This window comes from Lissotriton helveticus, chromosome 7 (assembly GCF_964261635.1).
Source record: "Lissotriton helveticus chromosome 7, aLisHel1.1, whole genome shotgun sequence".
In the NCBI taxonomy this organism is placed as follows: Eukaryota; Metazoa; Chordata; class Amphibia; order Caudata; family Salamandridae; genus Lissotriton; species Lissotriton helveticus.
Genome location: NC_136068.1, coordinates 380,649,749 through 380,672,619, shown reverse-complemented (window position 1 = coordinate 380,672,619; position 22,871 = coordinate 380,649,749). Strand labels below are relative to the sequence as shown.

The following is a 22,871-nucleotide window of genomic DNA, read 5'->3' as shown; positions in this document are numbered from 1 at the left end:
GGGCGTGGGGGTGTAGCCCCCCTGCCCGAAGCCGCCCGCAGCTCCCTCGGCGTTTTTGCGTTAAGACTGTGACAATCCTGACAATGAATCAACAGGACGTCAGACCGCCGCCATGTTGATTGATTGACATGATTGTACAGGCGGCAACACAAGTGCGCATGAGTGGGGACGGAGGGTGAATTTTTACCCGTGCCCACGCATGCGCACTTGTGTTTTTGCGGCGTGGCGCATGCCCATTAGGAGCCCTAATGGGCGTGCTGCGGGCGAGAAGGTACCTGTGCCCCTGGCGCCAGGATTGGCCAGGGGCGCTGTGAGCCTGTGACGTGTGGGGAGCAGAGCCCAGAGGTGGCGCGGACCGGGACCGGCAGCAAGGTAAGAGTGTGTTTTTCTTTTATTTTAAAGTGTTTGGTGCGAGCGTGCGTGTATGCATGAATGTTTGGTGGAGAGTGTTGTGAATACATTTCTTTGAGTGTTGTGTATGTGGGGGGGGTCGCCGCCGGCCTGAGTGCCTGGGGCCTGCACTCGCAAATCAGTTTGCGCCCCCACCACTGTAAAATGTCACCAGCCGCCCCTGAGGGAGGCTCATTCTGTTTGGTTTCCTTCTTGGCTTCAGCATATGTCTGGTGAGAGGAAGATTGATATGGGTGCTGTTCGTAAAAAAGTAGATGACAAACGGAATCAAATGAAAAAGAATTTTGATAAGAAAATGAATTCTGTTAATGTGGATATTTTAGTTGGGGACTGGGTTTTAATTAAAAAAACAGATAGAGTCAAAAAAGGAGTATCAAAGTTCCTCCAGCCAGTCCAAGTCCTTAAAGTCAGTAAGGGGGCTGCGTTTGTTGATAGGAAGGGTTGGTGGAACAAACGTCAGCTGGTTAAAAATTCTCATCGTCGGGTGGAAATTATGCAAAATAGACACTGTGAATCTAAAGAGGATTTGGATTGGAGTCATTGGCTGAATGTTTCTAATAAGAGTACTGGGCCCATCCCAGCTGTTGCATCACACACTCATTCAAATGTTTAAAATGTTGCTATGTGTTCTTCACGTGGCAGGACTATTAGAGTCCCTAAAAAGTTTGATGGTTTTGTCAGGTTTTAAGATGTAATTTTGCCTTCTCCTTTCTTTTGTTTTCTATTTGCTGTTGTAAGGGGGAAGGTGGTGTAGTGGTAAGTGTTTAGCGTACATCGCGCGGTGCACCGCGCGATGTCTATTCTATGTTCTTATTTACTCACGCACTTCACACGCCTTGTATTTCATCTTTTGTTAGGTTTCAAATGTGTAGGCTCACGCATGATGGATTTGTTCTGTGGAGAGTTCTAACGTTGTAACCAGTCACCGTTGGGCTTTCTACTGGACGAATGCTTCATGTGCTTGAGAGCAGCTGAGCTGAGCAAGAGCCGAGCGAGAGCCGCGGGAGAGCTACACTCCGCTCTCAAAACCGGAGCCGCTGAGCCGCTGGGCAGTTTCTCTACGGCCGGAGCCCGCATCCGAAACCGCTAGGCGCTTTACCTGCGGCCGGAGCCGCCAGTCATTTTTGAGAGCGGCCGGGCGGCCTGGGACGCCAAAACGCGGCGGAGAGCCGTTGGGTTGTTCTCTCTGTGGCCGGAGCCGCTGGGCGTCTTTTCTCGCGGCCGGAGCCGCTGGTCAACTTGGAGCGCGGCCAGAGCTGCCAAAAAGTTACTTTGAGTGGCGGGGAGCCGCCAGGCTGCTCTCTCTGCGGCCGGAGCCGCTGGGCACTTTTCTTACGGCCAGAGCCACCGGACAGGTTTGAGCGCGGCCGGTGCAGCCAAACATCTCTTGGCGCGGTGGGGAGCCGCAGGGGGGTTTCTCTTGCGGCAGGAGCCGCTGGCCACTTTCTTCGCCCCTGGAGCCGCCAGGTACGTCTTGGTGCTGCGAGGAGCCATAGATTGTTTCTTTTGAGGGCGGGAGCCGCAGGCTATTTTCCTAAACTATCTGTGGGTAAAGCATTGGATTCCGTGCCGGGTTTTCACCGCAGTGAGCAGAGAGCAAGTGAGGACGCCGAGCTGACAGCTGGAGGGTCAGAGCGGCGGGACCCTTGTGGACAGCGGAGCTGGACAGAAGACCAACAGCCCTCCGTGAGTACCCACAGCCTACAGCCCATTAGCCTAAAAGAAGCACCCCAGGGAACAGCAGGGAACGGCAGGGAACACCAAGAACTTAAGGAATCCCAAGGGGGCTCTAAAAGACCACATAGATACTACAGGTCTGCCATAACCTGCTTCAACTTGCCTGGGGGCGCCGAGCTGCCAGAAACCTCACGTCGGACTCTGTTTGTTTCCCTCCCGCCGCCGCTCGAGTCCCCCTCGCGGCCGCCGAGCGGAGGGAAACTACATTTCCCAGACTGCCCAGCGACCCGGAAAAAGATCTCTGGGGTCACCGCGCCCGGAGGCGCTTGAAATTGCCGCCGTCCTCCGCGTCGCGGGACGCCCGGACGAAGCCCGGACAAAGGGCGGACAGTCCAAGACTGGCCACGACTGGACTGGACCAGGACTTTTACATCATCAGTACCGTGATTCATCTGCCTGTTCCCTACTGTCATCGACTGTCTATAGACGTAAGGGTAACATTTGTCCGTAGCACTTACAATCGTGTTGAAATATGTCGAAACAGAAAACACCCAACACTCCTGCCAATACCATGGACAATTATTTAGTACATAGGGTGGCAAAAATAAATAGTGAACGGAGGTCCTCCTTGGGGCTTAGTGACTCTTCTCCATGTTCTCAAAGAGAAGCTTTAGATCTAATTGATCTGGATCTTGAAGCAATGAATATAATAGATACTCAAATTGCTGAAAATAATGATTGCTCAGTATTAAATACTTCCACAAATGTATTACATCCAGATATAAATGTCGACCTACTAACGGGGGAGGAGCTACATATGTCCTGCAATGACCTAGAGATAGTTGAAGAGAGCATCTCTCCGCCAACGCCAGTCCCAGCCCCAAGAGCGGCTAAAAGGCCCACTAAGGTCCCCCCCAAAAGAATAGGGCTACGGTCCAGTAGTAAAAAACCTGCAACCCCCCCCAAAATTAAACACAAAAGAGTTACTGATGAAATAAGGGAGGAAGGGAGCAACACAATAGATTTGGAAGAGTTGCTATCAAACAAGTTTATGGCCATGTTAGAAACTAAGTTATCACATATAATTAAGCCGCTCATATCCAAAATAGACCATTTGTCCGATAAAGTTCACAAACTGGAGACCCTCTTAAAAATTACAAATGATAACATGGGTGAAATTCCAAACTTAATCATGAATAAGATAGATGAAAAACAGGCGAATATGACTGATAATCTAAAAGTAACACCCGACCCAACGCAAACAGGTGTAACCAGTCTTAGAAACGATCTTAGTAACCCCACAGTTGTAGTACCTCTGACAGCCCAAGGGAATGTTTTATCACCTAATCCCCTTCTAGAATTAAACCCTGTAGAATTGATAGTGGAAGCCTCTCCCCTGGTTTTAGTCCTTGCTAATGTCCCACCACTGGAAAAAGATCAGATTGAGACTCCGGATTCCCTTCTAAATAAATCTTTGCAGTGGTTAGGTAATAACATGCAAATATCTCCATGGGGCAAAGAAAAGCTGTCCGTAGATCTCCTAACAGCAAGAAGAGTAAAGTGGATAGGGACTAAACCAAAGAAATTTGCTGGGGATTGTGTGGTATTAAACCTCAAGGGCCCAGACGTATTACCAGACATTCTGCTTAACATTTTTCCACCACAACGTAGAATGGCAGAAATAATCCCACTAACGTTGGATTTCTTTTATAGCAGAAGAGGTCTAGTGGCAAAGCCAAGTATTCTAAGGACTAAGTGGTCAGTAGTTGGAACTAGAAGGGCTAGGGGTGGACAAAGTTGTGATTGGGGGCTAAATTTGGAAAACTGCTATTCGGCTTTATCCGATTTAAATGAATGTGATTGACTCACAAGCTGTGATAGGCCGTTGTTGCAAAAGCTTACAAGCAGAGGAAATATGATATCCACCCACTTGGCGAATCAGAATAAGGATAAACAGAATCCACTCCTTATGGTATGCGAAAACCCTGCTCTTGAAGAGCCAAAATTAGTTACAGAGGGTATTGCTTGCATTGCAGAGGTGACAGAGATAAAGGTTACAACAAAGGAGGGGAAAATAGTAACAACAGAAAGTCAAATAATTGCAAGCAAATTTGAAAATGGCCAGCCATTGCCCCAACAAGATTCTACCTTACTATCCCTTGTATCTTGGAATATTGCAGGCATAGCAAGTAAGATAACCACATTGGAATGGGTTGAATTCATTGACCAACATGATATCATCATGTTGCAAGAAACATGGTCACTTATTCCAACCTTTAGAGAGGGGTATCTAAATTTCCATATCCCAGCAACTAGAAATCGGCTGGGACGTCCCTCTGGAGGATTGTTAATTTGGATAAGACAGTCTTTGAATTGTACTATAAAACAATTATCCATACCATCTAATGATATCATGGCTCTCATCGTTAGATGGGATAATGGCCAAGAGCTTACCCTGTTTAATGTCTACGCCAGAGGAGTGGCTAGTGGTAAATCTTCTAATACTATAACAATCTTAGACCAGAATATTGAAATGTCATCACCACAAAGTCAAATAATAGTGGGAGGTGATTTCAACGCAACTTTTGAGCCCCTGGGAGAAGAGGACAGGATTTTGTCTGAGGAAGAGGACGATAAGTGGGGAATACCGCAGCTGGAGTTGCCAGCCATTAAAAAATGGAGTAGTGTGGCAATCCAGCTAAAAAGTCTCTGTCTAGCTAGAGGCTTGAGAGCGGCAAATGGCCGCTCGCCTTCCGACCAAAAAGGTAATAATACGTTTGATAATGGTCGATCAACTAGCAGAATTGATTACATACTTCTAGACGTAAGGATCTGGAGTAAAATGCTAGATATGGTTATAGAAGATAGACTAGAAAGCGATCATAACCCCCTGCGATTGACATTCTATTCCCACTATGAGTCTATAGTGCAAACCAATAACATTGGAATGGTGACGCAGGATGTAGCATGTTCGAATAACCTACGCCATCTCAAATGGAGAATGCTGATAGAGGATATAGCAAAATTAGAGGTACTTAAAAAATTGGTAGTCGATGAAGTAAATATCATCAAGTCTCATCAAGGGACGCCCAACTTCCAAGACTACGTGATGGAGGCCCATGATAACCTCTTCTCTAAAATACAAAGTTTTTTCACTAAAAGGGCAGATCCCTGTAAAGTAGAAAAAATCCACCCAAGGCAAGGTTGGTATGACAAGAATTGCAGGGTGGCACGACACAACCTGAGCCTGGAACTGAAAACAGGCAACGCAATAGCAATTAGGAGGGCGAGAGATGTATACAGACAAACCCAAAAACAGGCCAGGAAACGCTGGGATGAAGAAGGTTGGCTGGACTTGAAGGAGGCCTGTGCAGCAAGGGATTCTAAGCGTTTCTGGGCTATAGTAAAATGGGAGAGGGGAGGATTAGCTGCCCAGCCACAAAATAACGTTGCCATAAATCAATGGACAGAGTTTTTCAAACCACAGTATGCCCGCAACCCTGCCCACATTTCTGACCAACCACCCCCATCCACCTTTTTCAAAAGCCAAATATTTGACGAGAAGGATGTGAGTAAAGCGTTGGATTGTATAGCGGGGGGGAAAGCGCCAGGCATGGACGGCATCCCGGCCGATGTATTTTTATCGGACCGGATTGCCTGGTGTTCTTACTTTAAAATGTTGGCAAATGCTGTGGCGATGGGAGGGGAAGTGCCCCACTCATGGCAGGGAGCAGAAATAATCCCCATATTTAAAAAAGGAGATAAAACATTAGCCCAAAATGATAGACCCATCAGTCTAATAGATACAGCACAAAAACTGATGGGGCGCTTAGTCCAGAATAAGCTGCAGCAATGGATTGACGAAAAGAACATATTGTCCCCTTACCAGGCAGGGTTCCGGCCACTGACTAGTAGTATTGACCAAGTTCTCTACTTCATAACCATCTATTGGAGAAATGTCACACTTAAAAAGGGCTCGTTGTATGCTGTCTTTGTGGACTTAAAAGCAGCCTTCGACTTAGTCCCTAGAGAAAAACTGTGGCAGACCCTGGCTGATGTAGGTCTAAGCCAAGAACTCCTCACCCTCCTAGTTCGCCTCCATGACAATAATTTTGCTAAAATCAGATGGGGCAAGCAAGGAGAAGTTACAGATTCCTTTCCAGTAGAACGAGGAGTGAGGCAAGGGTGCGTCCTAGCACCAACACTATTCTCAATCTACATAAACGGAATTGTTGCCCATTTAATGAAATCCCCAAGCGATGCTCCAATCATAGCAGGCTCCCACGTCCCCGTCCTAATGTTTGCGGACGACACGCTCTTACTTTCACGCACCCCGAGCGGTCTCCAAAAAGTGGTTGATGCCTTTGGCGAATTCTGCGATAGTAGGGGCCTTGAATTGAATACCACCAAAACCAAATTCATGTGCCTAAACTATCAGTCCTCTTTCAAAGGTGTAATTAATTACAAAGGTACCCCTTTAGAGAAAGTGGATGCTTTTACTTATTTAGGCATCACCCTTCAGGGAAACATGAAGTGGAAATCGCATATTAATAAGACATTATTGAAGTTTAACCAGCTTGCTGGCGCAGTAGCCTTAAAACATCGCAAATCGTTAACAAAGCCGGTTAACTGTGCACTTGAAATATACAATATGAAAGTATTGGGTGCCTGCTTATATGGATCTGAATTATGGGGGTTTTCAGACTTGGGAGAGTTGGGACGTGCGGAAAACAGATTCTTACGAGGGCTTGTTATGGTTCCCCAAAGCACACCCACAATTCCGTTGAAACTGGATCTTGGTAGAAAAAATATCGAGGATATAGCCAGACTACGGCCACTCCTATACTGGAGACGTTTGATGGTCACCCCAGAGCTGAGCCATTATGCGGCAGCTCTGGAAGATGTTGTTGAGTTCGATCGTTTTCATTGTATTGAATGGCTGAAAGAACTACGGGGGCTTCTTGTATTGTTAAAGCTGGAACACCTCTGGGGCAACCATGATGTGGCTAGTTTCCCTTCGAAAACGAAATTGAAAGATTTATATTGGGAGATGGTCCATGTAACAATGTTCTGTAAAGGTTCCCAATCAAAACTGACAACTCGCTTTTGTGATATTAAAATGTATCCATCATGTGAAACATATTGGGACATAATAGAACGACCACATGATAGGAAACTATATTTCCAATTTCGTATAGGAACCTTACCAGTGAATGCATTTAAAAAACACTGGTCTCCAATGTGGGATGATCATTGCTACTATTGTAAAGATCAAATAGAGCACATTTCCCATTTGTTGTTCTGTTGCCCATTATATGCTAGCCCTAGACGTAAATGGCTGAAGCCAGTGTGCCTAAATATCGGCACCCGCAGCCAATCGACAGCCCTTAGAATACTTGAATCTGATTGTTCCACACCATTTGTTGTTGCTGTAGCTAAATTTCTTGCCTGGGCATGGACAATTCGCACACGCACTTTAAAGTCAAATGTAAATGAAATAGTGTTGCCCTAATCTAATCTAATTAGTCTATTGTATGAATTGTTTTTAGAAGAAATATTTTTAGAAATAATTGGAAATCTTTTGTATTTATTATGTATACTATTCGACTGTCATTGTTTAATATGTGTTTTAGAATTATTTTTAAATGTAGTATTTATTGTAATAGGGCTAGGAAGGATGCTTTTATGACAAATGTCGAATAAAGCTTTGAAATTTGAATTTGCTTCATGTGCTGGGTGGAGTAATTTTGGCAATAAACTACGACTACTAAACCTTCTGGTTTCCATGGATTTCTTCATTTAACAGCTTGCCTCAGTTCTCTGTACTTGCCTCTCATCCTGGTGGCTCTGGACAACATTAAGCAGGAGTGGATGCTGGTGTCTTGGTCATGTTTCTTTTGGACGTATCAGTTGGTATGACACTGGCAAGCATACCGACATGCTCCGTTACCTCTGATCTACAGTGATTGCCAGCTGAGTGCTAACACTGATAAATTTTTTTCTTCAAAAGCCACAACAATCTTTCAAGTAGGCTTTTTAAAATCTCTTCACATTGTGGAGTTCTTCAAAATACAACCATGCCCACCCTCGTCTTCAAGGTGCATGTCGAGCCACTTGTCAAACCCATTCCTTTTGAGTCTTTCGGCTGTAAATGAAACCCAATATATCAACCAGTCGGATGGCTGGGTGTCATTAGCTGCACATTTTCTAAACTGTTTGAAGAACTTCACAGAGTGGATGATGGAGGGGCTGGGGTCACTGGCACAAAATAAAAACCAAAAAGACCAAGATTATTGCGATGAGCAGCCGATTCTCTTTGGGGAGACTATAGTGGCTCTTGAGCCTCCCTGCTAGCGCCAATCCATTACCTGGCAGGTAAATTTGATTTTGGCTTGATCGTATTTTCCCAGATATCTTTACTGGTTTCTTCATGTTCATTCCAAAAGAGACTGTTCAGGAAGGGTAAGATCTTCAGCCCAAATGGCTGAATATTAGTCATAACACCCATTTCTGACTGGCAACTAAATATTATCATTGCCCTTTATTAATAGGTGCCAAATAAATATTTTCAACGCCCTGGGCGCCTCTGGTACTTCTGAACCTCATAACTCCATACTTCAGACCAACTGCTGTGTTACTGCTGCAATTTCCTCCTCCTCAATTTGGTTGCTTTTAGATTTCATCACGCAGATGATGCACCTGAAAAATCATCCCAAGGAACTGAGAGACTGGAGGTGGACAGAACCAGAAAATATTCTCGCACTTTCACACAGATCAGTCTGTCATTAGCCTTGGAATTATCATCCTTCATTGTGGCGCCTAGGCACTGTATATAAAACAGCTGTAAAGATGTTTTAAGCTAATATCAGGAAGGATACCACACTTGAAGACACTGGTGCATGTAAACATTCTGCAAACCCCTCCACAGGCATTCAATACTACACAGTGACTGTGGATACCCTTCCAGTCATAATACTGTGTTTAATCAATCAGCTTACGCAATTACAAAACACCAAAGTGACATTTATAAAAACAAAATTCAAAAACAAATTCTTCAAGCAGATGTACAGGTTAAAAATGTAACTTACAACAAGTGGAACTTGTAAAAGTGAAGAAAGTTCATCTTGGTCTTCAATGGAGGTTTTTGGATGCACCAGTCCACCCTGGTTGCTGAAGGCACAATAACTTCCCACTAGCACCTGTTCAGCCACAGACTGTCTGAAGACTTCTACTTTTAGAACATCGGATAAAATGTCTTCAGTCTCCTGAAAGCAGAACAGTGTTGGTTCAGAATCTGCAGCATGCATGAAACAAGCACAACCCAAAGACAACAAATTGGTGCACACTTATGGAGAGGTCAATGGAACTAAATTATTTGCAAAATCACATAGCTTAAATCCAATAACGAAAAAATCAAACTCTAATCTGAAACACATCGCATATTTCCGGGTTCAGCAGGAGCGTAAAAGTCTGTCAGCAAAAAGAACTATACATAAAATTCATTAGAAGTTGTCTGGTTAACTTCTCAGAGATCATGTTATGTAAGCGGTTCACTGTTTTTATATACACTCTTGAATAGAATTACCTCCTATCCACATATATAATATCAAGAGCTACCAAATTATTTTGGTCAATCCTATCCCAATATATTTATTGGATGAAGATAGGCCCGATGATGAAGTATGCCACAAATTGAGTGTGAATGCTTTTTTTCTTTTCTTCCCAGAACCATTCGGACCCACCTACATAAAAATTCTGGTTATTTTCTCCTAATGATACCATTTGTGCGATGGCCACAGCTAGGAGAGTATTGATAAAATTTAATCTCATCTCAATTCTTCCATTATTGTGACATCCCACAGCAGTCAGTAGGACTGCTGTTTCTCTTGTAAAGGATTCCAATCAGGTCCCTGCTGTGGCTCCAGTTCCTCTACCTAAGGTTTACACAGGAGCAGTTGCATGAGCAGCAATTCTGTTTATCTGAGGTGTAATGAAGTGGCCAAGTCCATGGTTTTCATTTGCCAAGTGGCATCTTCTCACATCCTGGATCTGCTAAAACTTGCTCATACCAGTATGATTAAACACAAAGATGTAGTCTATGGTCCACTGTAGCTTTTGTGAATGCAACCAACATTCTACAACAATTTACACTAGTTTCTGCAGAGAAGGAGTGGTGGAGGGGCTGGCCTGAAGTTCTACAACTGTTTTAAGAGGCAACTGCAATATCTTTGAGTTATAAACACAGGGATTCCCCTGAAAGAGGGATACAACTAAACTCCTTGTCTACAGAGACTACATGCACTCAAGGAATAGAACAATTGACAGAAAGACGTCCAATCCTGAGGACAGTGTAAACCATAAACACAAAGGGACTGTAGGCAGATGGTCCAACAGGAAACTAGATAAAAAAGAGTTAGTGCCTCTTTGCAACTGCGAGTTTGCATTTCGGTTGTACCCCTTTCTTCACAGATCCCAAAACTACTGCAGAGCAGCAACCAAAAGATGTCTCATCTAGGGGCCTGCATGAAACTAGGATATTTATACAAAGCTTCCTTGCAAAATATACGGATGTCCTGAAAATGTAGAAACTAGATCCTACTGCATGCTCGCTGAAATGCCAAAGCCTTCCTTTCAAGGTTTCGACTTTCAGATGGTAGCGAGGTGTAACTATCAAGGATTACTCTTGGAGGCTGGTGTGCGGGGAAGACTGTATCACCGATATAAAAAGTGTCACTTAACAGATTGTCCAAAAGTGTTATTCTTTTTAGAGGAAGGAATAAGGCTTAGTCGTTTCAGTGCCCAGGACAGGATGTACATGTCGTCCATACTACCATTGCAATGCAGAGGACTGTGAACGTCTCATCCAATCCCTAGTTGATCCCTGCTTGGAGATCACAGCAGGAGTTTTTTTTATGGGGCGGGGGGGAGAAAGGGGATGAAAGCCTTCTGATGCCAGGTGTAGCTTTATAAAAAATAAAAAAAATGAGCGGAGTAGGGATAGCCCATCCTGGCATCAGGCCACCCCCAGCACCCCTTAAGCCTAAACTGATTTAGAACCTATATACACTGCAGGCATCTCCTTGCCAAGCAAGAGGAAATGTATACTGATTTCGCTGTTATTTGGGCATATGGGTCAGCAGAGAGGGTGTTAACCACCACTCCACCTCAATTCTTCCTCTCCCAGGTTGCAGAACGACTGTCTGGCGTATGTGGATGGGAGCTATAGTGCAGTGCCAGGACAAACAAGCATCTCACTCTATTCCGTTTCTCAGTTTTTTTCCCCGTTGGCCTTGTGTGTAGTCTCTCATACACCCTTGCCCTCTCCACAATAGCCCGATTGGTGGTGAACACCCCAATCTACATACCCAGGTGTCCAAAAGGCCACCAGATCTCCAAGGGAAAAAGGGGATAATTAATGGGGTAGGATAATATGCCATCTTGACATCAATGTCCACCTCAGGGTACCAGACACAACACTACTTAGGGAAAGTGTGGTGCAGCGGCCAAGGCGGCTGACTCTGGAATGTGGGGGCTCGCGGTTCGATCACCAGTGACGGTGGCTGATTAGCCCAGCTCCTTGCGACTCTGGGCAATACCTTGCTTAATCTTCCCCGCGGCCCCCAGCGCAGGGACACCTCACCTGAGGTAGCTGGACGCTTTACAAATGCTGGTATTATTATTATTACCACCACACTCTGGGTGGGCGAAATGGAGATTTATTTGAACACCCCCCCCCACCCCCATATCTGCCTACATTTAAAAACCACACTCAAAGAAATCCCAATTTCATCTCTCTTTCCATGATGAATGGCTGCACTTTTTACATTACAGCTCAGCTGTGAACCAGGGAAACCTAACAACCCAAGTCACTGCTGAAACCCAGAGTAGAATGAACTGCATAGATTCCAGCAAGTTTTCTAACCTAAAATGTGCCATGGAAGTAAAAGTATAAGCTAAAAAAAATGTTTACAAATATTTATGTGACAGACAACTTGAACACTTCCTGCCAGTGGCAAAAGGCCTCCTGATTAAAATGCTGGCCCCTATGAGTTGGTGATCGTTACTTCGGTCACAGGAAAGGACCAAAATCGTAACCATAACACCTCTTTGACACCACAGGGACCTCAAACAGTGTAATTTTGACCGGTTCCTGTAGCAGGCAAAGGCCCACCTACACAAGTGGGTTGTTGCTTTCAATCGGTAGAAGTGTGGAAGTGCTGGGTGGAAGGAATTTTGCAGATCCCGATAAATTTAAGAACCTCCTCTTACAGAAATGTTGGACACTTTGATTTTAGGCGAAGTGTGAAATAAGGCATTCTAGGTAAGGACACGTGGTGGGACCGATGCAAGTCACACCATCCTGGACTCTCGAGGAAATCTAGTTTTCAGTAATCTCTGCGGTTGGTAGGCTTCCCTTGGAGACGGCTGCACCCAGCTTAAATACTGCAGCCACCAACATTACCAAAATGAGGTACTATGAAAGGAAAAACCTTGTTGCGTTTTAGGAACTTTACTGACAGGCCCACCCAACTAGGTGTCAGGCTCACAACAATTATGGGTCAACCCTTATTGTGTGACTGTCACTAGGCCACACATTGACATATGCAAAGGGCAGTGGCTCACAGCTCGAAAGTGTACTTTGCCAGCCATAGGCCTATACTGCTTCAACAAATGTGATGCTTCGGGTTGAGCTGTGCTGTTGTGTAGTTGCTCATATTTGTCAGATTTCGTTGCATAAGAACGTGGGATCTGGAGCTATAGCCATGCAAATTAAGTACATAAGGCAGTCTACCTCAGTAGATTTTGTCTCCAGACTTGCCTCTGTCCCAGCCCTTTCTTTACATAGGTGTTTAGAGTTTCAATCAGTCACAAGGTAAACAATGATAAAGTAAGAGGAGCTCACTGCATCCGGTCTTGCAGAGTGGTGTCACATCCCAATGTCCAGACATAATTGAAGTTTCCGCAATTTGCTTTTCGGAGGGGGGCAGGCAATCCTAGAGGAGTGCACGTTTCTTACATGTACTCACATCTCTGTTGCAATCATTTGGGGATGAAACCATCAACTTGCCATTTGAGGGGCACAACTCACAGGGAATGGAGTTGGAGGAAAGGTATGCATCCAGTACAGGACTATTAATTGTGGCAAGACCCAGATATCAAAGATGACAACTGGGTAAAGTTTCAAAATGACAGGTACATACCACTGTGACCACCTGGACTTGCTTCAGAACGGTCGCTCCACCACGCTCCTCCTCATTAGCAGCTGAAACGCTCCCTGGTATCGTTTCTTGTGTGTTTTCTACAGCACTGTTGTTACCATTGCATTGTAGCGCTTTTCACGCATAGCGCCGCTGTTACTATTTTGCATAATTAGCGCGACCTCGCTCAGGCTGTTGGGATCATTTTTCTTGTGTCTGTGCATTTGTTTGATTCTACTGCTCACTCGACGCATTTGTGTTTTTGCTGACCCTGTCTGCCTTTCCCTTTGACCCTCCATTTTGTTGTTGGTATCCCCTGGCTCGCCCCTCATCCACACTACCGCCTCCCTGCTGCCCCTCCCACGCTCCGCCCCCTCCACTGTCCATTTATGTCAGATGTCCACACGCGCAGCGTCCACGCGCTACGGCCGCGCCGAAGGTGCGCCAAAGGTAAGCCCGTCTACGCCCGTCCGCGCCTGGCCCGCGCCCAGCGCCAGACCCCCTGGCCCCCGTCCCTCCCACCCCTCCCGCATTACCTACGATGCCACCTCCCTCCTAGCCCTTAACCCCGGCCGACTCCCCAACTGCGCCCAAGTCGCTCATGGACACACCCATGGACCCTTCTCCTGCACCTCCTGCAAGTTCGACGGCACGAAGTACAACTCCTCATCCACGAACACACAACAGATATCTGACGCCAACCACCTAAAATGCATCCTGCTCAACACCCGCTCAGTCCACAGACACGCCATCGACCTCTGGAATCTTCTCGACACCATCTCTCCCGACGTCGCCTTCCTTACAGAAACATGGATGAACGCCTCATCAGCCCCAGACATCACCATTGCCATCCCGGAAGGATACAAGATCATTCGTAAGGACCGCACCGACCAAACAGGAGGAGGCATCGCTATCGTCCATAAGAACTCCATCCGCATCTCAACCAGCTCAGACGTCAACCTTGCTAGCGCCGAACACCTTCACTTCCAGATCCACACCGACCCCAAGACCACAATCAGAGGCACACTCCTCTACCGACCTCCAGGACCCCGTGCACAATTCAGCGACGTCATCACTGACTTTATCACCCCACACGCCTTCCCCTCTGAGGAATACATTCTACTGGGAGACCTCAACTTTCACCTGGAAAAGAGCAATGACAGCAACGCTACCTCCCTTCTGGACAATCTCGCCAACCTCGGACTCAAACAACTTGTCACTACGCCCACCCACATCGCAGGTCACACACTCGACCCTATCTTCACCTCCAGCAAACATGTCTCCTTCAGTCACACCACTACTCTCCATTGGACAGACCACAGCTGCGTACACTATCTACAATAAAACCACAACTCACAACCATCCTCAACCCACTCTGCGAAGAAACTGGAACAAACTCACCATCGACCAGTTCTCCTCTTCGCTTCTTCAAAAACCCCCTGCCCACTCCTCAAACGCCAACCAAGCAGCCATTAACCTCACCCAATGGCTATCCAACAGCGCCGACATCCTAGCACCGCTGAAAAAACGTCAAATCAAACTAGGCAGCAAAAACGCCTCCTGGTTCAACGATGATCTTAAGAAATCGAAGAAACTCTGTCGCTCCCTCGGGAAGGCCTGGAAAAAAGACCCAAACACCTGCACCAGGGACGCCTTCAAAAACGCCACCCGCATACACCACCAACTAATCCGATCTGCCAAGAAAGCCGCATTCAAAGACCGACTAGACAACAACGCCCACAACAGCAAGGAATTATTCAACATCGTCAAAGAATTTACCAACCCCTCAGCCAACTCCAATGATATCACCCCCTCTCAAGCCCTTTGCGACTCCCTAGCTTCATTCTTCCACAACAAAATCGCAGACATCCACAACAGCTTCGACAACCGACCCGGAGACCAACCCACCCAACCCTCTGCAGGACCTTCACCCCCCTTGAACATCCTTAATGACTGGAACCCAATCTCCACTGAGGACACCATCCACCTGATGAACTCCATCCACTCAGGATCCCCCACAGACCCCTGCCCTCACCACATCTTCAACAAAGCAGACTCCATCATTGCACCACATCTCCGTGACGTCATCAACTGCTCACTCAGCTCCGCCACCTTCCCGGAAAGCTGGAAACACGCAGAACTTAGCGCCCTTCTGAAAAAACCCACAGCGGACCCCACCGAACTCAAAAACTACCGCCCCATCTCGCTCCTTCCATTCCCGGCCAAAGTCATCGAGAAAGCCGTCAACAACTAGCTCGCCGCCTTCCTCGAAAGCAACAAATCCCTCGACTCCTCACAGTCCGGCTTCCGAGCCAAACACAGCACGGAGACCGCCCTCATCGCAGCAACAGACGACATTCAAACTCTACTGGACAATGGAGACACAGTCGCCCTCATCCTCCTCGACCTCTCCGCAGCCTTCGACACAGTCTGCCATAGCACCCTTCTACAGCGCCTCAGAAACATCGGAATCCAAGGAAAAGCACTGGAATGGATCACCTCGTTCCTCACCGGAAGAACCCAGAGAGTCCGCCTCCCACCATTCAACTCAGAGGCCACTGAAGTCATCTGCGGCGTACCCCAAGGGTCCTCATTCAGTCCCACCCTCTTCAACGTATACATGAGCCCCCTCGCGACCATCGCACGCCAACACAACCTCAACATCATCTCCTACGCGGATGACACTCAACTGATCCTATCACTCACCAAAGACCCTAACACCGCCAAAACCAACCTACATGAAGGAATGAAAGAAGTAGCCGAGTGGAGGAAGCACAGCCGTCTGAAATTGAACTCAGACAAAACAGAAGTCCTTATCTTAGGTACCTCCCCCTCCGCTTGGGATGACTCCTGGTGGCCAGAGGCCCTTGGAAAAGCACCCATCCCAACGGACCACGCACGGAACCTAGGCGTCATCCTGGACTCCTCACTCTCTATGAACAGACAAGTCAACGCCGTTTCATCATCATGCTTCAACATTCTTCGCATGCTCAAAAAAACATTTCGCTGGATCCCCACCGAAACCAGAAAAACAGTCACCCATGCACTGGTTACAAGCCGCCTGGACTACGGAAACACCCTATACGCCGGTATCACCGCAAAACTCCAGAAAAAACTCCAACGCATCCAGAACGCATCAGCCAGACTCATACTAGACATCCCGCGTAAAGACCACATCTCTAGTCAACTGAAAAACCTTCACTGGCTCCCCGTCTGTAGGAGAGTAGGGTCTGCTATCCTATGGTCACCCCAAATTTTTGCTTTTTGCTTCACTGGTTTTCGACTACTGAGGCTGTGGGCCTGCTGATCAGACCCCCAGCCTGCTGTTCTCTCACTAAATTACTGATACATGTGCTATAGGCACATACCACAATTGGAAATGGACTCCTTGTCAGCCCCTGTATAATGCACTATAGGTGCCCAGGGCATAGGGGCCACCAAGGCCTACCAGGGGCTGCAGCATATCTTTTGCCACCCCTGGCTGGTTCTTAAATTGACACAACTGGCTGATCACTCAGCTGGGGTAAGGCGGTGTAATCACCCCTTACTTGGATTTAGTATACCTATATCCAAACCTATATCTGGACACATATTAACCTGTGAGCCACTCCTATGGAAGGCCTCATCAATCCTGGAGGCAGAGTGCGTGGTTTAATGTGAGATGGAGCTCTAGCATGAGCTAAGCCTGTCTGCAGCTGTCGGGAACAACTCCCTAAGCTGTTTCAGGATAATGCCATACCATATACTCTTAAGTGCCTTATAATCCTTGCGGTTATATAGCAACTCTGGTTTGGCTTTATCAAAACATGTCGTGTAAGGTGTCATACGATTTGGAATACTATCCCCTCGCCAGTTCTGGCGACGGGGATAGCATTCCACCCCTCTAGAGGGGTAAGACATGTGACTTTACTTAAATGCGGTTAATTTCTAAAAGGACCTTAGATCCACAAAATGGATGCCTCTCCCACAGACAAAAGTCTGGCCCCCTGAAGCTGACCGAAACTCAGCCAAATGGGGCCTGGACAAAGGGTTTCCTGTCGCAGGGGGGTGTTACCACCCTCCAGACAGGAGATAGTGGATTGTAGCAGGGAGGTTTGAAAGAAACCAGACACTGCTTGGGGCGCACAAGGCTGCCCCTTGCATAATCCGGCCAAACCGGTTCTGGGGCACTCCAGCCCTCGTGCCAGGGCGGCCTGGATCAAAGGAAGGGGGTGTATCCACCCACTTCCTGGGTCCCACCCATAGGAGGGGACCTAGCAGGTAATCACGCCCCCCAGATTCGAATAAGAGTGGGAGCAGTGCCAATGCACTTCAGATTTCCTGACGAAACATAAGAAACGAAACTCTGGACCCTTCGACATCCTACTCAACGTGGAAGCCCGAAGAATCTCCCTTGTGGTCAAGGAGTGACCACCCTGTGCAAACAGGCACCATCCAGCCCTCGACGTCTACTTTGTTGCAGTTCCCGCCGGAACTCGAGCGACAGAGACCGACGAGATCAAGCTTGCCTGCCTTCCAACAGCCCGATCCACAGTCCCTGCAGAGCTGAGACCCGTGGAGGCGACCGGAAGTGTGGGGCCCGCCATCTTGAATTGACCAGGAGACGCTGACCGTGCAGCCCACGAGTGACCCTCGAAGCTGTACACCGGGGTTTGAGAAGCCCCCACCCTGAGCCACTCTTGCACCGAAGTTCAGCCCTCCACACTCGACGAGTGCTGCGTGGGGCCCTTCTGCTCCATTTGGCTCAACGCGTTGGCCCGGTCACTTGCCAGCCGGCTAGTGGCCCCTGTGCCGACGAACTTTGAAATTCGACCTGCGAATCTGGTTACTCCAGATCTGCACCAGCTCCCCTGAAAAGGAGCCCCCACTCTGACCCTCCTGGTTCGAGTGAGAAGCAATCTTCCGGTTCCGCGTGGATTGCTCTTGCCAAGTGTTGTTTGCTCCAAACTTGAAGCAGACTGCACCGACGGTGAGAGCCCTCGTGGGACAGATCGTGACCCGCTCCTGGACGTCGCAGATGCCCCAGAGCCCACGTGACAGCGGAGAGAAGCTCCTCGACGACCACCTGATTGCGCCCGACATTGCCTGGTTCCGTCCTGGTTCCACCCTGGTCACTGCTGAGTGACCCAGACTCTGTCCCCTCTGCTTTCAGGTACTTCTCGACTTGAGTCCACCCTTGGACTCCACCGGACACTTCTCTTTCACCCCGCCTGCAGCCCTTTCAGCTTCAAGCACCAAGAGCCTGCGTGACGAAACCCGACTCAACTTCGACCCTGTGCACCCACTTCCTGTGGGTGAGGTAACTTTGCTCCGCCGGTGTTCCCACACTGGTACACATTTCTAGGGTCTGTGTCTTAAGTTTTGTTCCTCTAGGTTCAGCGGAAGTGTCCTTAACTCTACAACTTTTACGCACCATTGGTTAACATTGGTGCATGCGTGCGCTTCCCGCACTGCACCCGAATCCCGCAGGCTTTTCCCGACTTCAGCACTGCTTGTCCTGACTGCTCCCAGCGATTCTCTAGGCCCTAGGCCTAACCACTGTTCGATTGGTATCTCTTATACCACTTGTTTAGTATATGGTTTGAGTGGCCCCCCGCCCTCATCCATAATTGTGCAACTTTGTATGTTTAAACTGTGCTTTTGATTTAACGCTTGTGCCCCTTTATTCATAAAGAATACTGGGGATTGTTTTTAGTAATAAATACATATATTTTTATAATATATACTTGTGTGGTGTCCTTTCATTTGATATTACAGGATTGTATGTGGTAAAACAGCTCGCTTAACACGACCTCTTAAGTTAAGCCTTTAGGCTGCTTAGTCCATGCTACCCCTAGGATAGCTTGTCTAATAAGGTTGACTTACAACCAGACACCATAAGGGATTGTTTGGTCTGATGACAGGTGGTTCCAGAATTGGAAACATCACCTATCAGGCCAACTTCTCACACCGTCAATAAGAGGATTACTTTCCGCCTCCTAACCCACGCACACAAAGCACTTTACGAACTTGGACCTGAATGCCTCAACACACGACTTTCCTTCTACACCCCCTCTCGCCAGCTACGATCTTCCAACCAAGCCCTTGCCACCGTACCTCGCATCAATAAAACCACCATGGGAGGTAGATCCTTCTCCTACCTCGCAGCTAAAACCTGGAACTCACTCCCCACTCACCTTCGTCTCACTCAGAACCACCTAGCATTCAGAAAGCAACTTAAAACTTGGATATTTGACATGTAATTCCCCACCCTTCTTCAAGCGCCTTGAGACCCTCCGGGTATGTAGCGCGCTATACAAATCTCTTGACTTGACTGACTTGACTGAAGAGGGACACATCTGAATTCTTACAATCATACAGACTCTGATCATCTAATTCAAGAAAATGACTAATTCATGGGCATAACCCTGTTACGTGTCAGAAGAAAAAACATTAACAAAAAATTGTGTGCAATCTTGTTATCCACCATGGGTATCATCATTAAATCATAATGCAATGGATCCCAGAAACACTAACAAAAATCAGTCGAAAAACAAATAGAAAGCAGTCCATTTAAGACAACAGTTGATCTTACATATTTCCAATAAGAATAAAAAAGTACAATAAGACTTCATGTTATTCCAACAGGCTGCATGTTCTCTCCATTCCATAGCACAGACCTGCTGCACTTGTTCCCTCCTCATGCAGGGTAACACTCAAGTCGAGTCTTCATTAACATCCTATGTTGTCTCCCATCCTAACTACTAAACACAACACTATGCCCCTCCTCATGATGCAACACATCTGTTTCAATTCCAGTCAGCACTGTGGAGTTTCCTGTCCAGAGACGACATCGTTTATCGATAGAAGCACACCGTACTCCTTCATTAAAGAAATCTCATAGGCACTCCTCACAGAAAGAGAGCCCATGTCCCATCCCTGCATCTTGGATGGGGCTATAGCCTAATGATAAGATCATTAAGTGGTAAATCGATCCAAAGCATCCGACCTACATTTTGCTTGAATACAAATTGCAGATCTAAGGAACTTTTAATGTTATCAAAAGGTAGAACTCTTTTGAAGGATGTATCTCGACATGTGAATCTGATATTTACCACAATTTTCAGTTGTTATTTAGCATGAAAGCAACTATTCAGACCTACCCTGTCAAGATCTGGGTGAACAAGAGCTACGTAGTCATTGCATGCTATGACATTTCCCAAGGCGGACAGCCTTTCCTCCACTCTCTGAATCTTGACTGAATCAGGCAGACTGTTTCTCATGTGCTGCAATTCCTGATCTGTTGTGTTATTTGGGACCAATAATCCATGACGGTTCCCTAGATAAAACCAAAAGCAAAGCAGAAGTTGTTGTAAATGAGTTAGATCTGGAGTCATTCTGCAATAACAACAAATGCTTTTTTTACAAGGAGCATTATTACGAAGATTTTCCCATGCACAACTTTGTCAAGTAATTAATAACTGAGACAGAATGCTTAAACAACTCTTTTCACAGTATTAGAACAGTAATTTGAAGTAACATTAAACTATGGCCACTGGTAAATTTTGGACAGTGATATACGAAATGAGGGACAGAGGGCTTTTGGCAAGGTCCAGCATATGCGCCCAGAATCATGGAAAAAACAAGTAACATGCTGTTCCTAATCGTTTAAAGGCGGAGTCAGTTGAAGGGATCTAAAAGTGCTTGCCTAACAGTGAATCAAAGGGTGGGAATCCATTCTATTTGAATTGAGGGCCCTCAAACACTCGAATGGGTGTTATGCTTCATCATAGGGCTGCTCCTCATCAGATCGGCGCTGCAATACCCGACGGGCACCCAATGTGGGGCACTTTGGCAGAGATCTTTTTTCCAATAGCCGTCTGGTGCCATAGGGGTGAGGGGCCTTGCGAGTGAAGATGCCCAAAAATGTGTCAAGTGAGTAAATTTAAAACAGGATTGGAAGTACCTACAAAGACAATTTTAATAAGTGGGTCTCCTACCCTGAGTAAAAATAAAATAAAAGGGGCAAGGATGAGATTTAAGTCTCAGTTGGGGAGCTCCTTCATGTGGAAGGTCAACATATTTCTCACCTACTCCTAAATCTAGGGGCGATTCGCCAGGACCTAAAAAAACTTTGTCAGCTATCTTCAGCTAGGTCAGTGATGTGGTCGAAAAATCACACTACTAACCACCCTTTCTACTAATTTGTGTAGAATACCTGGTAGTGCTGGATCTACCTGATAATACAGGATCTACCCTATTCGGATTATTACCAAACTTCCTCAATACCCGACCAGTCTTGGCAGAGGTGCGATCGAGGCAACCACATGAGGAAGTTCCTCATGCAAGACTGGTCGGGTATTGAGGAAGTTTGGTAATAATCCGAATACGGTAGATCCTGTATTATCAGGTAGATACATGTGCAATTTGAGGGGAGATAGTTAAGTAATGGGGGTTTGTATATGCATGGCACAGTCCAGATCACCGCTTTTTAATTTGAAAAGTTCTGTGAAAAAGTTCTACACGAAAAAAGGTTTACACAGACCGAAATTATTGGGGCGATATGTTATTGGGATACAGTCAGGAGATTCAGTGTTCGATTATTGCCTATGAATAGGCCCGGATGGGCAATTCTGGAGTCATTAAAATGCACAAGATTTATTGAATCCTGCACCTTTGACGTGATGGATCAAAAATGGAGAAAACTTTTTTTAATAAAATGGATTACAAATGGAAATATGTTGGTTGATGGTTCATTAATTTGAAGACCAGTGTGTACAAGGCTGTGCAACTCGGTGGTGACCCGTAAACCGCGAGCCACCACTCAATAATGCTTCATTATTGGCCAGCTCACCCCCACCCTGGTGAGATAGTACTACCAGGGTAGACTCAACTTCACCTGTGAGGTTATCTAAATTCATTGCAACTGCAGGGATCAACATCAAATAAAAAGTAACTTCAAGTATACCACAGGAATGTCCTTCAACGGGTGGTACCTTATGTGTGATTGATAGAAAGGTCAACTATGGATGTTCTATGGTATAATGTCCCTATTACCCTTCAAAGTGCCGACATGCTTCTTCCCACTCCTACGCTTTGGATCTGGTCAGGGACATTCTTCAGGGATGCAAGAGGATCCCTAATTAATAATATTTACATAAATGGGCAGAAATACACCAGGTGAGGCAGTGATATCTTACCTTCACCTCACATTTTGAGCCAGCCTGGGAAAACCAAAGACATTCTTATCATGGTTCTTCGTTTTAATAGCATACTATTGATGATAAATGTACATGTGTTACACAACTTGCACACTCGTGGCAGGGAGGTGTCATTACACAAGCCACAAACCTATATGCTTGGTGGTTAGTCATACAATGTTTGTAAATACTGAATTGCTTTCCTAACAGAGACTTGAAAATGACTGAGTGGTCTGACTAATGGTGGGGACTCCTGTAGTAACACAGTTTTTTTTTTTTAACATGGACTGTAAATAATATTGCAGGTTATATGTTGGTCGCAGTATTCTTCATGCAGGTTACTAATTTATTCTGAAATTGGCATTTTGAAGGATATTCTGAACCCGGTTGCACACAATTAAAAAGT

General features: G+C 46.4%; 1 protein-coding gene across 2 annotated transcripts in view; it reads right to left on the bottom strand.

Annotated features, from left to right (window-relative positions):
- Positions 1–22,871, bottom strand: part of EIF6 (eukaryotic translation initiation factor 6) — a 106,938-nt gene that overhangs the window by 18,230 nt on the left and 65,837 nt on the right. For both annotated transcript variants that reach the window (XM_078652198.1, XM_078652197.1), the window contains exons 4-5: positions 20,429–20,604; positions 9,177–9,353 (exon numbers count right to left, since the gene is read on the bottom strand). In XM_078652198.1, the coding sequence (XP_078508324.1) occupies positions 9,177–9,353; positions 20,429–20,604 (353 nt within the window). The remainder of the gene's footprint in view (positions 1–9,176; positions 9,354–20,428; positions 20,605–22,871) is intronic.